Source organism: Schistocerca cancellata, chromosome 1 (genome assembly GCF_023864275.1).
Source record: "Schistocerca cancellata isolate TAMUIC-IGC-003103 chromosome 1, iqSchCanc2.1, whole genome shotgun sequence".
Taxonomy (NCBI): Eukaryota; Metazoa; Arthropoda; class Insecta; order Orthoptera; family Acrididae; genus Schistocerca; species Schistocerca cancellata.
The window spans coordinates 110,597,811-110,608,763 of NC_064626.1; the positions used below are offsets into that span (position 1 = coordinate 110,597,811).

Here is a 10,953-nt window from a genome sequence, read left to right on the forward strand (position 1 = left end):
CCATGAAGCTGGGCTACGGTCCCGCACACCGTTAGGCCGTCTTCCGCTCACGCCCCAACATCGTGCAGCCCGCCTCCAGTGGTGTCGCGACAGGCGTGAATGGAGGGACGAATGGAGACGTGTCGTCTTCAGCGATGAGAGTCGCTTCTGCCTTGGTGCCAATGATGGTCGTATGCGTGTTTCGCGCCGTTTGGTGAGCGCCACAATCAGGACTGCATACGACCGAGTCACACAGGGCCAACACCCGGCATCGTGGTGTGGGGAGCGATCTCCTACACTGGCCGTACACCACTGGTGATCGTCGAGGGGACACTGAATAGTGCACTGTACATCCAAACCGTCATCGAACCCATCGTTCTACCATTCCTAGACCGGCAAGGGAACTTGCTGTTCCAAGAGGACAATGCACGTCGGCATGTATCCCGTGCCACCCAATGTGCTCTAGAAGGTGTAAGTCAACTACCCTGGCCAGCAAGATCTCCGGATCTGTCCCCCATTGAGCATGTTTGGGACTGGATGAAGCGTCGTCTCACGCGGTCTGCACGTCCAGCACGAACGCTGGTCTAACTGAGGCGCCAGGTGGAAATGGCATGGCAAGCCGTTCCACAGGAGTACATCCAGCATCTCTACGATCGTCTCCATGGGAGAATAGCAGCCTGCATTGCTGCGAAAGGTGGATATACATTGTACTAGTGGCGACATTGTGCATGCTCTGTTGCCTGTGTCTATGTGCCTGTGGTTCTGTCAGTGTGATCATGTGATGTATCTGACCCCAGGAATGTGTCAATAAAGTTTCCCCTTCCTGGGACAATGAATTCACGGTGTTCTTATTTCAATTTCCAGGAGTGTATTTTTTGAAATACTAACAGTCCTAATTTGTATCGCTTCCTCTATCGGAAAATAGCGGTTATTCAGAACAAAAATACCGGTATCGGTTTAAACAAGTCGGTTTTTCCCATCGCTGGGATAGAGGCGGCCGGACTACGGAGCGGCAGCAAGTGTGGCCGGGTGACGTAGGGACTGCCGCGGCGGCGGCGCGGCGCGGCGGTGGCGCAGCTGCGCTCAGCCGGCGCTGCGGTCGGGACGCGCGTGACTTATGGAGGCGGCGGCGGCCGTCCATCAGAAACCCGACACGACACGGCGAGCACCAGCAGCAGCCGCGGAGGCAGCAGCGGCAGCAGCCGGGGCCGGCAGCGGCGCCGCGTCCCGGGGCTGCGAGAGCGGGTCGCTGCCCTGATTAGTTTGGCCGCTGTTCGTATTACACGCGACACGCCGATAACTAATGCTCCAATAAATACCGGCCGAGCGGGCAAAAAATAATGGCCCCGCATATCGCCTTTTATGTGTGGCGCCCTGGAAATTAACGAGCCGCAGGAGCGGGCGGCGCGGCGCGGCGGCGTCAGCTGCCCCGACCGGAGGACCAGCCCGGGGGCGGTCGACGACCTCTGAGGCGGCGGCGGCGGCGGCGGCGGCGGCGGAGGCGGCCAGAATGTGTCGATTCGGGAAAGGCGCGCCCGCTGCCGCAACCGTGTCGCTCCCGATGGCGGCTTGTTTGGACCCGGGCGGACAGCGGTCGGAAAATAAGCTTACAAGGAGCGCCGTGTTACACGCAGCTGCAGAGGCGCGGGGGCGGAGCGACACGCGGCCGACATGAACCACATTTGCAGGGGACCTGTGTGACTCAGACAGTGGTGTCCGAGCGCGCCACCCGAACATCAAGGTCACTCGTCTCCTATATTAGCGGGCAGTGCACGCCAGTGGAACGCCCCTCCCCCATTGTGAGTCCTCTCCCTCCTCTGGTTCCGCCCCCCTCTTTCGTTTTTCCTCTCCTCCTTCCTTGTTCCCCCCCCCCCCATCTGTCCAGGTGCCCCCCCCCCCCCCCAATCTGCCCTTGGCTATGGCGTGTCGTCTTTGTGCCGACATTTTAGTGCAATGTTTACAGTGAGTGTTCAGTGTTATGTGTCCTGTCCGGAGTGTTGCGAATAGACATCATACTGTCGCTGGGTGTGATTTTTATATCTCTTGCGAACAGAAACCAGACTGTCGCCATGTTTTTTTAATTGTCTGTCTACTATGTTACCTGTCTGCTTCCTGTGTATATTATTAGCTTTGCCAACCCTTCGCTTTATGTTTTAACTTTCCCCATTTTCTGCCGTTTTACAATTTAAGTCACCGTTTTATCACCTGATTTATTGTTACTTATCTACATCTTACGTTTTAAAAAGTCTGTAGGCTGCAGAGCAGCGTAATAATCTGTTGCCAGCCCGCCCCCTTCGGGGTAATCGAAATTCAATAAAGGGAAAAAAAAAACTCAGCGGAACCATTCCGCTGTGAGCTCTGTCTGCAACAGCATTGTAGCACAATGCCCCGTCGACGCGTCTATCGTCAACCCTCCCCCCCCCCCCCCCCCTTGCATGCCTGTCTACAAACATTTTATTAGCCTCGAAAATAAACTTGGAGGAAATGGAACTGCACAAGCAATTACACTCCTGGAAATTGAAATAAGAACACCGTGAATTCATTGTGCCAGGAAGGGGAAACTTTATTGACACATTCCTGGGGTCAGATTCATCACATGATCACACTGACAGAACCACAGGCACATAGACACAGGCAACAGAGCATGCACAATGTCGGCACTAGTGCAGTGTATATCCACCTTTCGCAGCAATGCAGGCTGCTATTCTCCCATGGAGACGATCGTAGAGATGCTGGATGTAGTCCTGTGGAACGGCTTGCCATGCCATTTCCACCTGGCGCCTCAGTTGGACCAGCGTTCGTGCTGGACGTGCAGACCGCGTGAGACGACGCTTCATCCAGTCCCAAACATGCTCAATGAGGGACAGATCCGGTGATCTTGCTGGCCAGGGTAGTTGACTTACACCTTCTAGAGCACGTTGGGTGGCACGGGATACATGCGGACGTGCATTGTCCTGTTGGAACAGCAAGTTCCCTTGCCGGTCTAGGAATGGTAGAACGATGGGTTCGATGACGGTTTGGATGTACCGTGCACTATTCAGTGTCCCCTCGACGATCGCCAGTGGTGTACGGCCAGTGTAGGAGATCGCTCCCCACACCATGATGCCGGGTGTTGGCCCTGTGTGACTCGGTCGTATGCAGTCCTGATTGTGGCGCTCACCTGCACGGCGCCAAACACGCATACGACCATCATTGGCACCAAGGCAGAAGCGACTCTCATCGCTGAAGACGACACGTCTCCATTCGTCCCTCCATTCACGCCTGTCCCGACACCACTGGAGGCGGGCTGCACGATGTTGGGGTGTGAGCGGAAGACGGCCTAACGGTGTGCGGGACCGTAGCCCAGCTTCATGGACACGTTTGCGAATGGTCCTCGCCGATACCCCAGGAGCAACAGTGTCCCTAATTTGCTGGGAAGTGGCGGTGCGGTCCCCTACGGCACTGCGTAGGATCGTACGGTCTTGGCGTGCATCCGTGCGTCGCTGCGGTCCGGTCCCAGGTCGACGGGCACGTGCACCTTCCGCCGACCACTGGCGACAACATCGATGTACTGTGGAGACCTCACGCCCCACGTGTTGAGCAATTCGGCGGTACGTCCACCCGGCCTCCCGCATGCCCACTATACGCCCTCGCTCAAAGTCCGTCAACTGCACATACGGTTCACGTCCACGCTGTCGCGGCATGCTACCAGTGTTAAAGACTGCGATGGAGCTCCGTATGCCACGGCAAACTGGCTGACACTGACGGCGGCGGTGCACAAATGCTGCGCAGCTAGCGCCATTCGACGGCCAACACCGCGGTTCCTGGTGTGTCCGCTGTGCCGTGCGTGTAATCATTGCTTGTACAGCCCTCTCGCAGTGTCCGGAGCAAGTATGGTGGGTCTGACACACCGGTGTCAATGTGTTCTTTTTTCCATTTCCAGGAGTGTATTTTAATCCAGAATAATTGAACAGCAATTCCCAAGGCCGCCAAGACGTTCAGAACATATATGTTGGTCCGTTTATCAAACGCGAGATATTGCAATTTCTGCAGCAAACCCACCCGAACACGTACACAGCACCTCGAATAAATACCGCTGCGTACTTAATCTTTTATTTCTTTGCAGATACATCTGTGTAGTCGTATAATAGACTGACATACACGCGGCAGAGTACCGTAGTACAGCATTGCAGGAAACTGTTCTAGCGTCAAGGCACGGCATTCTGGCGTGCAAACAAATTTAACTTCAATTTTTCTACCTTAAAACCAAATCTCTCATACATCCGTGTAATACGAAGATAACTGGGTTCAAAACAGTAATATTCAAATTAAAACAATACTTTTCTTGTACTTGTTTATACAGAGAGTTCAAAAAATGGTCTGAACTCTTGTAGAAGACAGTATTGGGGCAAACGGAAAAGAAAGCGCAAACAACAAATTTTCCTATTGATTCTCACACAATGTCACTTAGAACCGACCAACAGAAGTCACAATGTAAACAAAACAAAGGTCATGTTAGCCTTACCGAAACGTCAATGATATATATAGTTACAAATGAAACATTGTTACCACTTCCACAACGCAGTTTCTGAGCTAGATATTTATATCTAATACATACTTGACGTATAATTCTGTTGGTAGCTTCAACTTTTTTTTTTTATTTGGCCTTCGGTAGCTAATGTCCATCTGGCCACGTAAAAGGTAAATAATTGACGTATAGAACGAAAGATAAATTAATGACACAATGTGAGAGCATACAGATGCAAGTTTAACGAAGGAGCTTGAATCTCAGCACAACAGCAGAGTACTTGAGATTTAATAGCTGCCTATTCTACCTTCTGTTATTTCGTACGCAGCGAATGGGATGACTCATCAGTGTGAATTACGTAACGTAATAACTAGTGCCAAGAGTTTTAGAAGCTGCACCTGAAATTTTCTTTTTTTTCCTCATGAAAAGGCTGTGGATGCAAACAGTACAAAATTTTCCATTTTTTTTGCTATAAATGGTAAATGGTACCCACAAGTGTATTCTTAAAACCGGACCGAGTGGCCGAGCGTTTCTAGGCGCTTCAGTCTGGAACCGCGCGACCACTACGGTCGCAGGTTCGAATCCTGCCTCGGGCATGGATGTGTGTGTCGTCCTTTAGGTTTAAGTAGTTCTTAGTTCTAGGGGACTGATGACCTCGGATGTTAAGTCCCATAGTGCTCAGAGCCATTTGAACCATTTTTTGTATTCTTAAAATTTCGTGAGTGGGTACCTAACATTGTTTACTTGCAAACTGAATGCACTTAACATCAGTTACGATTGAATTATCACTGTTTGCTTCCTCTATGAGTTAACGAACCAGTACTGCGTAACCTCTTCAAAATAGAAATTTAAAAGCTTCTTTTATGCCTGACACTTTTTGACGTAAATGTCGGCCGCTGTGGCCGAGCGGTTCTAGGGGCTTCAGTCCGGAACCGCGCTGCTGCTATGGTCGCAGGTTCGAATCCTGCCTTGGGCATGGATGTGTGTGATGTCCTTAGGTTAGTTAGGTTTAAGTAGTTCTAAGTCAAGGGGAATGATGACCCCAAATGTTAAGTCCCATAGTGCTTAGAGCCATTTGAACCATTTTTTTTACGGTAAACAACCTTGTGGGTACGCGTATCATAACGTTATGAGTATCATAACGGGTATAATAACAGTTCAGCTGCCTGAAATTCCTGAATCTTAGTTGCTTCTCTTCTTCACTTATACGCTCGAAACAATTTTTAGAGCATTCGCATGTAGGACCTGTATGTTTTCATACGACTCCATCCTCCGTTGCCCTTGCATGTTCTATGTTCCTTTCCTTCATTTCTTATTTTCTCCATTTGTTCCTGCATACCTACATGTATTACCCTTTTCCGGTCTCTCTGCCGACTCCGCCAATTATCTGCATGAACTGTATCTGGTTGCAGCATGTAAGCATCTGGTGCTTCATCTGTAGGACGCATTTTTGTGATTTTCCTCTGAATCTATAACAATTCAGAGCTATAAGCTTAACATCTTCCAGATATTTCAGAATAAGTTCACGCACAAAAGTAAGCTATATCTATCGATAGTTTGTAGCACGTAGTCGATAACACCCTCATACGTACACCAAATAAAAACATACATGCAACACAGGCACAGTGCTCAGAACCAGCCTGAAAAGCTTGTTAGGGTATTGCAGGGTGGGTTATGCTGAGAAATACTTGTTAGAAAAAAGATTTCCGAAAACGAAACAAGAGAGCGATACAAAAACTGGACACGAGACGGTAGTAAGGATCGAACCTGAACCAAAGGCTGAACAGGTCGGTGCACTATCAGAACAAAGCCATGAGAGCAATTGACAGTGGATGTTATCTTGCGGACCACTTTAATTTGCGCTCCTAACAGCATGATTGATAACTTCAATGCCAATTAACCGTGAAACGATAGAGTGGATTAAATTTTCTTCTTAACAGTTATTTCTCAGCACAGCCTACCCTGCGACTCCGATACAAGTCCTCAAGACAAAGCAGTAATAATGTGCGTAAGCAAGTAGATACACAACTGACGCTTGTTGGTATGGGTTTGAAGTTTAGATACAACTGTAGATAATGCTTCACAAGGAACCAGTGCAAGAACCTTACTACAGCACATAAACAATGTTCAGGATGGCGCTTAAGACGCCTGCCATCGTACTGTCAGGTTGGCAAGCGACGCAACTTAACATCATTTACTTGCTTAACGTAATATTAGTAACACCTTTTGATGTCCATTTCTGTTAAGGTACATACGCAGGATCCTTACTGATATTATACACTCCTGGAAATTGAAATAAGAACACCGTGAATTCATTGTCCCAGGAAGGGGAAACTTTATTGACACATTCCTGGGGTCAGATACATCACATGATCACACTGACAGAACCACAGGCACATAGACACAGGCAACAGAGCATGCACAATGTCGGCACTAGTACAGTGTATATCCACCTTTCGCAGCAATGCAGGCTGCTATTCTCCCATGGAGACGATCGTACAGATGCTGGATGTAGTCCTGTGGAACGGCTTGCCATGCCATTTCCACCTGGCGCCTCAGTTGGACCAGCGTTCGTGCTGGACATGCAGACCGCGTGAGACGACGCTTCATCCAGTCCCAAACATGCTCAATGGGGGACAGATCCGGAGATCTTGCTGGCCAGGGTAGTTGACTTACACCTTCTAGAGCACGTTGGGTGGCACGGGATACATGCGGACGTGCATTGTCCTGTTGGAACAGCAAGTTCCCTTGCCGGTCTAGGAATGGTAGAACGATGGGTTCGATGACGGTTTGGATGTACCGTGCACTATTCAGTGTCCCCTCGACGATCACCAGTGGTGTACGGCCAGTGTAGGAGGTCGCTCCCCACACCATGATGCCGGGTGTTGGCCCTGTGTGCCTCGGTCGTATGCAGTCCTGATTGTGGCGCTCACCTGCACGGCGCCAAACACGCATACGACCATCATTGGCACCAAGGCAGAAGCGACTCTCATCGCTGAAGACGACACGTCTCCATTCGTCCCTCCATTCACGCCTGTCGCGACACCACTGGAGGCGGGCTGCACGATGTTGGGGCGTGAGCGAACGACGGCCTAACGGTGTGCGGAACCGTAGCCCAGCTTCATGGAGACGGTTGCGAATGGTCCTCGCCGATACCCCAGGAGCAACAGTGTCCCTAATTTGCTGGGAAGTGGCGGTGCGGTCCCCTACGGTACTGCGTAGGATCCTACGGTCTTGGCGTGCATCCGTGCGTCGCTGCGGTCCGGTCCCAGGTCGACGGGCACGTGCACCTACCGCCGACCACTGGCGACAACATCGATGTACTGTGGAGACCTCACGCCCCAAGTGTTGAGCAATTCGGCGGTACGTCCACCCGGCCTCCCGCATGCCCACTATACGCCCTCGCTCAAAGTCCGTCAACTGCACATACGGTTCACGTCCACGCTGTCGCGGCATGCTACCAGTGTTAAAGATTGCGATGGATCTCCGTATGCCACGGCAAACTGGCTGACACTGACGGCGGCGGTGCACAAATGCTGCGCAGCTAGCGCCATTCGACGGCCAACACCGCGGTTCCTGGTGTGTCCGCTGTGCCGTGCGTGTGATCATTGCTTGTACAGCCCTCTCGCAGTGTCCGGAGCAAGTATGGTGGGTCTGACACACCGGTGTCAATGTGTTCTTTTTTCCATTTCCAGGAGTGTATATATCCACATCGTCCTCCGATTCGTACAGCTCGTTCAAGGAAAGCATCTTCATGACGACTGCACACGTTACGGCTACAGACAGGCATGTTTGTGGTACTCTCTCGTGTTTACAAGGACACATCCTGCAAAAATCGCCACTTGCTAGAAACTATATTTCGAGAGAGCTTCTTTCCCTCGGATCATGGTGGAACTTCCAACTGTCCGCAGCTCGTGGTCGTGCGGTAGCGTTCTCGCTTCCCACGCCCGGGTTCCCGGGTTCGATTCCCGGCGGGGTCAGGGATTTTCTCTGCCTCGTGAGGACTGGGTGTTGTGTGATGTCCTTAGGTTAGTTAGGTTTAAGTAGTTCTAAGTTCTACGGGGACTGATGACCATAGATGTTAAGTCCCATAGTGCTCAGAGCCATTTGGAACTTTCAACTAATATCACAAAAGTACATGACTGCCCTCCGTTTCTGGCGGTGGCGCCGCTATGCAATCGCAACTTTGGTGTCTCCCTCTGGTGCGAAAGGGGAAAGGTTGCCGGTTCACGTGCATTAAAGGGGAGCTATGAGCTCGCTGGTCAGTCAGTCGGGGGTCAGTCTCTCGTCCCCAGTTTGCTAGTCTATCCCTCGTCCGCATTTGTTAGGCAGTTAGTGTCTGTCTGTCGTTCGGAGATGCCTCTGTCTTGTTTGTCGGATTTGGTGTGTTAACGAATTTATTGCTTGGTGTGTAACGGCCTAATACCTGAAATATGTTTTGTTCTTGCATATGATCTTGAGAGGCGGTATCTGTGTACTGTAGAGCATCTTAACTTGTTTGGCCAACCTTGTAGAATTTTATATAAGATTGCATTTCATGCGCTTTTATTTAAATGATCATTTTAGTATATAAAGTTGCCACCCTTTCACCGTAAGACTTTTCTTAGAAGTTAAAATCAAGTGCACCTTCTGTGCAAAGTTAATATTTCAATTGTTAGTGTTTTGTACCATTTCCATCCCTCCTATGGGGGTGCATAGTTTGTGTGCTTGTGTAATTGTTAAAACTTTTAGTTTAAAGTAATCTTGTGTGTTGCAAATTTGCACCAGTGTAGTCTTTCAGAGGCTGTTGTGAGCGGTCGTAACTACGGCCGTGTCGAACGGAAGCGGCAAGGTTCTCTGCCCGAAAGCTCATACAGTCAAAACTTGTTTCTTTCTGCCTCTGAATAAATTGTAACTTTGATACTGAGAGGATGCGTTCTGATTATAATTTTAAATCTGTTTCTTTTTTTAAAAAATGCTTGTAGGCACTATTTAAAGGAATAAAATTCCCATTTGTTAAAAAGAATTTGGTTATGATTTCATCAGTTACTCTCTGGCAACTACTTCCGTGCTTACATAGTGTGATTAAATGTGTTAATGTTCTTGATGAATCGCTAGTAAGTAAAATCAATTCTTAAGTATAATTCTTTGAAAATAAAATCACGGTTCACCTATGTTTTGAATGCAGTAACTCATTTTTCCTTCATGTGTCGCTTGCCATTTTTTATAGCTGAGGTCTTCAGTAGGCGAATCCCCGATAGGGAAGTTAAACTGTAGGATTGTAAACACACAAGAACATGCAAGGTCGTCGACGATTGGCAATGAGAGAGTCTAAGTTGCAGCCCAGATCCAAAGTCCGCAGGCAGAGCATTGCGACTGTGATGTGCTTGCGATGGAATGCCGTCTCGACCGTACTGCAAGTCTGTCTCTTGGGCTGTAGCGGCACAGGTGTAGGCAGTTGGTGTCCGGTGATTGGTAAGCTGCGAGGGTGCAACGCCCCTTCCCTGACGTTATACAGAACACTCAGCGTCGCTCCACCACGGCATAAACACTAGATGCAACACACCCTCCGCCATCTTCCAATTGGGCACTTAGGGGCGGTTTTGTATTTTGGTCTTGAGTCAGGGGACTAGTTTGATGCGGCTCCTCACGCAAGTCTATCCTGCGCAAGTTTATTCATCTCTGCATAACTTTTTCAATATACATTCCCTTCAAGCCTTGGCTTCCATCTACCTTTTTCTACTCTTTACATTATCCCGCATTATAATAATGACGCTTCTTGATGCCTCAGAATTTAACCGACCCCTTCTTTTAGCAGAAGCGCCATTTGTGCCTGCCCTTGAGAGGAGGGGATATGCTATAGATCATTGGGACCCAACCTTTCTTAGACCACTACCCCTGAGTGCATCCAGACATTAGTTAGTATCCCCTGGCATATATTGTCCTTCCTCATCTCCCCCTCCCACCCCCTCTTCCCCACATTATCACCAACTTCAGCGCCTAACTAAACTGTAAATGAAAAACTTTTTTTGGAAAACTTTTGTTTTTAAAATGATGAAAGACGAATGATATTTAGTTTGTTTGTGTGTATGTGGAGTGTACTACCCACAACTCGTTCTCAGATAAGAAAGATAACTGTTCACAGTGTGGGTAGACTTGTTACAAAAGATACTTCCCCTGCATTACTCCTCTCCGTTGCGGGACGTGTTTGACCTGCTCACTGCAATCCCATTTCAGGTGTGTGCACTATACTTAGTTTTCGCGAATCACTTGACTGCTGCACTCCTTACTTGAACTGGCAGAAACTGAAAGGCTCGGGCTGTCAACGTTTCATGTCTGATCACAGCCACTAATAGCCATACTAATAATAATAATAATAATAATAATAATTATCTCAAAATTTGACCTACACAAAATCAAAGGCTCCAAAATCACTGAAAAATGGGAAGAACAATAAGAAGAAGATTGAGACAAATTTCAAACTAAAA

At 49.1% G+C, this 10,953-nt stretch overlaps 1 protein-coding gene across 1 annotated transcript; it reads right to left on the bottom strand.

Moving 5' to 3' along the window:
* Positions 1 to 1,119: 1,119 nt before the first annotated feature.
* On the bottom strand, positions 1,120 to 1,716 carry LOC126090871 (uncharacterized). The gene has a single exon (XM_049907057.1). It carries the CDS (start codon positions 1,714 to 1,716, stop codon positions 1,120 to 1,122), a length of 597 nt encoding a protein of 198 aa, XP_049763014.1.
* Positions 1,717 to 10,953: the final 9,237 nt, after the last annotated feature.

What these genes read in the sequence shown, in the direction of transcription:
- LOC126090871 (XM_049907057.1), bottom strand. Translation starts at nt 1,716, where the DNA reads ATGTTCGGGTGGCGCGCTCGGACACCACTGTCTGAGTCACACAGGTCC.